This window comes from Hakea prostrata, chromosome 1 (genome assembly GCF_041222555.1).
Source record: "Hakea prostrata isolate BN-2017 chromosome 1, UWA_Hpros_2, whole genome shotgun sequence".
Classification (NCBI taxonomy): Eukaryota; Viridiplantae; Streptophyta; class Magnoliopsida; order Proteales; family Proteaceae; genus Hakea; species Hakea prostrata.
In genome coordinates, this window is record NC_142600.1 from 34,599,073 (window position 1) to 34,603,467 (window position 4,395).

Here is a 4,395-nt window from a genome sequence, read left to right on the forward strand (position 1 = left end):
TTGTGATTAAGTTCATCAACTGACTTAGCCTTCGGAGGTGGACTCCCGACCCCAGCGGTCGGGCCACATCTGACGCTTTCGTTTTGCAGGACATCACGAGGAGATCTAAGGGCTGAGCAGATTTTGGACGCATCAGCCCCCACCCATGGGCCTATGAAAGTCCATTACTTACCATAACCAAATCCAACCTTCCACTCTCATACAAGATTTCAAGGATAGCAAGAGCTTTGAATTTTGGGGTTTGAGAGTTGTCCAACTAGAAAACTAATCCATTGACTAATTAGCATTACGCAACTCCAGTGGCTGCTTTTGATGCTTTTGAGTCTTCTCTGGTTTACAGCTTTAGTTAGTTAGTCGAACTGAAACGATAAACTATTGATCAATCCCTATCATACAATTCAGTCCCTGAATTTATTTCTCAATCATAAAATGAAGTCTTTCACATTGACATTGTCAAACTCGTTTATCTCTGCACAGCAAGAATTTTTGAAATACAAAATCTCGATTTTTATGCCCAGATTGATGTTGGAGGGACCAATAACTCAGAGAAAGATCAATGAAAGGTCTCGCATTTCTCTTACTCTGCCACGCTCTGATTCTGTTTCCATCATCTTCTGTAGCTTTAGATATTATAAACGCAACCCATCCCCTGAATGACGATGGTCAGTCGACTTTAGTTTCGTCAGGCCAGAGCTTCGTGTTAGGCTTCTTCTCTCCTGCAACTTCCAAGAACCGTTACCTTGGCATCTGGTTCAATAATATCTCATTTACAGTCGTCTGGGTTGCAAACAGAGACAACCCTCTTAATGATTCGTCTGGAGTTCTGACTATTGGTAACGATGGTAGTCTTGTTCTCCTGGATGGGAAGCAGAGCGTTCGTTGGTCTTCGAACTCGTCGACGGTTCCGAATAACTCGGTTGCAGTCGCACTGCTATTGAATTCTGGTAATCTTGTTCTTAGAGACAATTTAGGGAACACCTTTTGGGAGAGTTTTGATCATCCAACAGATACGCTTTTACCTGGTATGAAACTTGGGTGGGATTTCAGAAATGGTCTGAATCGTTATCTGAGATCATGGAGAAGCAGCGATGACCCCTATCCCGGTAATTACTCTTACAGCGTAGAGCCAAGTCCACTTGTTCAAACAGTTCTTCGCCAGGGAAAGACTGAACTGTACCGAAGTGGGCCTTGGAATGGTGATCAATTCAGCGGCGGTCTGGTCTTGCCGGCAGATGCAGTGATCAAACCCTTGTTTGTCTCTAACCAGGAGGAAATGTATTACGCGTATGAGACCACTGGCGATGTAATCTCAAGGCTTGTTGTCTCAGAATCGTCTTTGATTCAACACTTTACTTGGAACGCAGGCCCTGCTAAGTGGGTCACTTTGTACACCATGCCTCAAGATGTTTGTGATGGTTATAATCGATGCGGAACTTACGGCGTTTGTTCCATGAACACGACACCGAACTGCCAGTGTTTGAATGGGTTCACACCTAAATCTCCAACCTCCTGGACTTCGTTGAATTGGTCCGACGGATGTGTCAGGAAAGCCCAACTGGTTTGTCGGAATGGAGAGGGGTTTGTTAAGTATCAAGGACTGAAGTTGCCGGATTCCACCTTAATCATGGTGTACAAGAGCATGGACCTTGAGAATTGCCGTTTGCTGTGTTTGAATAACTGTTCTTGTATGGCTTATGCTCAGTCGAATATCAGTGGAGATGGCAATAGCTGTTTGACTTGGTTCGGGGAGTTGATTGATATTAGGCAATACGATGTTAATGGGCAAGATCTCTATATTCGCATGCCTGCTTCTGAGCTAGGTTCATCTCTGACTGTTGCCTCTAATTGGTGATTTGCTTCTTATAATTTACACACTTTCTGACCATGCTCATTACCAGATTCCACTCATTTCAATTTCTGTTGCTGCTACATCATTAATTTCTTTTCAACTTATTGGATCAACAGGTATAAATCATGGTTCTGTCAATAAGTTGCCTGAAGGTGCGCGGATAGCAACAGTCTTCCTCTTACTTGGGGTTATTCTTCTCTTGGGCTTTCTTGGCTTGTATCTTGTTCAGAAGAAGAGGAAGGAAACGGAAAATGGTAAGAGTTATCCACACTCAAAATTAGTACTTATTCTAATTAAAATCTTTCAAATATCCTGGGAAATCACCATTTGAGCTTGATCAACTGTTAAACATATCCACCAATTTAGTGGGCCTTGTTTCCTTACTACATTCTTGCAAACTACTTACTTAAGAACTTCTAAATCAGAAAGGACTCCCTCACCCCTTCTTGTCTGTCTTTCCTTCTTGTTTTCCCTGCTTCCCTTCCACATTGATATCAGTATTGTTCTTATTTCATCCTGAATAAGCAGTTGCTGAGTTGAATAATGAAGACAATGATGACAGAGACAGAGATGAAAATCCAGAAGAAGACCTGGAGTTACCTTTCTTTAATTTCGACACCATCGTAGCTGCTATTGACAACTTCTCTGACAGAAACAAGATTGGAGAGGGTGGTTTTGGTCCTGTTTACAAGGTAATTTGTCACTGTATGCTAAACTGTCTGTGACAAAATATTCTCATTGATATAATGAGAATTAATGCAGGGTAAGCTAGTATCAGGACAGGAAATAGCTGTGAAAAGATTATCATGCAAATCTGGACAAGGCTTGAAAGAGTTTAAGAATGAGGTAGTTTTGATTTCCAAACTTCAACACCGGAATCTCATAGGCCTTTTGGGATATTGTGCGGAAAGAGACGAAAGAATGCTAATCTATGACTACATGCCCAATGGGAGTCTGGACTCCATTGTCTTCGGTTTGGCCCTTCTACATACTCTTGACTTCATTTTTGTAGTGGACTAGTTTCTATATCCAAATATTCAGTAAATCATCATCAGAATCTTAAACCACAACAATTTGGTTGACATTATCCAGATAAGACAAGAAGTACCATGCTGGACTGGAACAAGCGCTTCAACATTATTACAGGGATTGCTCGAGGACTTCTCTATCTTCACAGAGATTCAAAATTGAGAATTGTGCACAGGGATCTCAAAGCAAGCAATGTGCTACTGGACAGTGATATGAACGCCAAAATTTCAGATTTTGGAATGGCGGTTGCTTTTGCAGGAGATGAGGGTGAAGAAAATACAAAGAGAGTGGCTGGAACTTAGTAAGTACCATGAGGTTTTTTTTGTGTTTGTAAGAAGAAAATATTTATTAAGCAACCAAAATGGCCGAGCCCTCTGGTATTATTTCATCTTGATTCTTGAAGCTCTGCGCTGATAAGCTTTTAAGCTCCTACAATCTTTTAACCTTCTTGCAAGCTGATAAGAAATGATTTACTAAACATGCGCTTCTAGTTTTAATTGGTCATTACTGAATACATTACATGATGATATGCAGTGGTTACATGCCTCCAGAATATGCAGTAGATGGCTTATTCTCAGTGAAATCTGATGTTTATAGCTTTGGTGTGCTGGTGTTGGAGATAGTCAGTGGCAAGAAAAACAGAGGATTCTGTCATCCTGACCATGAACACAACCTACTGGGACATGTGAGTTTACAAAGTATTCTTCTTTTTGCCAAATAAGTTTTATGTTCATGTTCTCATGCTGGAAATATGAATTGGATTTGGTTTAGGCTTGGAAACTATGGAATGAGGGGAAGACATTGGAACTAACTGACCAAGTTTTGGATCAAGTCTCTGTGCCTGAAGCATTACGATGTATTCAAATAGGTCTCTTGTGTGTGCAACAAAGACCAGAAGATAGGCCAACAATGTCATCAGTGCTGTTGATGTTGGACAGTGAGAACACAACATTGCTGCAACCTAAGAGACCAGGATTTTATACTGAAAGGTCTCTTACAGATGTGGGTTCTTCATCAAACCAAAGAAAAATTTTTACAGAAGAATTTACCATTACAAAATTAGTGGGTAGATAGCAGTTCTCTAACTTTTGCACCCCTTGTCTGCTTCACAAACTATACAATGTGGAGGTAGGGAAATCTTAGTAGAGTGGTAAGGCTTCCAGTTTGATTTTATCTTTTTACTTTGAAAGTCATTGTAAATAGCAGACATGAGAACATTTTATGCAAGTTTTACAGCAAAAATTCATGCCAAGAGACTTCAGTGGGTTATTTATAATTTGTTGAGTCTCCATCAAACAGCTTTTCATTCGACGATAATATCCTTCTTTATCATTCATTCCCTTACTGTAATTCACAAGTTTGATGTCTATAATGTTTTTCCCTTAGATAGGAGTAATTCAATTATCTTTAGTACAAGATGGATTTCCTTGAAAACTTTATTCATTAGGTCTCTTGTTTTGTCTCTGGTACTTAGGGCTGCAAGAGGGTAGGGCTAGGCCGAGCTTTTTCGATTCCAA

At 40.4% G+C, this 4,395-nt stretch overlaps 1 protein-coding gene across 1 annotated transcript; it reads left to right on the forward strand.

The window, feature by feature from the left end:
- The first annotated feature begins 295 nt into the window (after nt 1–295).
- On the forward strand, nt 296–4,161 carry LOC149028826 (G-type lectin S-receptor-like serine/threonine-protein kinase At4g27290). The gene is made up of 7 exons (XM_089139088.1): nt 296–1,820; nt 1,966–2,103; nt 2,378–2,541; nt 2,612–2,822; nt 2,942–3,179; nt 3,413–3,563; nt 3,650–4,161. Exons 1-7 carry the CDS (start codon nt 557–559, stop codon nt 3,950–3,952), a joined length of 2,469 nt encoding a protein of 822 aa, XP_088995214.1. The 5' UTR covers nt 296–556; the 3' UTR covers nt 3,953–4,161.
- Nucleotides 4,162–4,395: the final 234 nt, after the last annotated feature.

Coding starts and splice junctions, on each gene's coding strand:
- LOC149028826 (XM_089139088.1), top strand. CDS start 557: ATGAAAGGTCTCGCATTTCTCTTACTCTGCCACGCTCTGATTCTGTTT. Junction 2,104..2,377: donor GAGGAAGGAAACGGAAAATG/GTAAGAGTTATC, acceptor CTGAATAAGCAG/TTGCTGAGTTGAATAATGAA. Junction 2,823..2,941: donor TCTGGACTCCATTGTCTTCG/GTTTGGCCCTTC, acceptor GACATTATCCAG/ATAAGACAAGAAGTACCATG.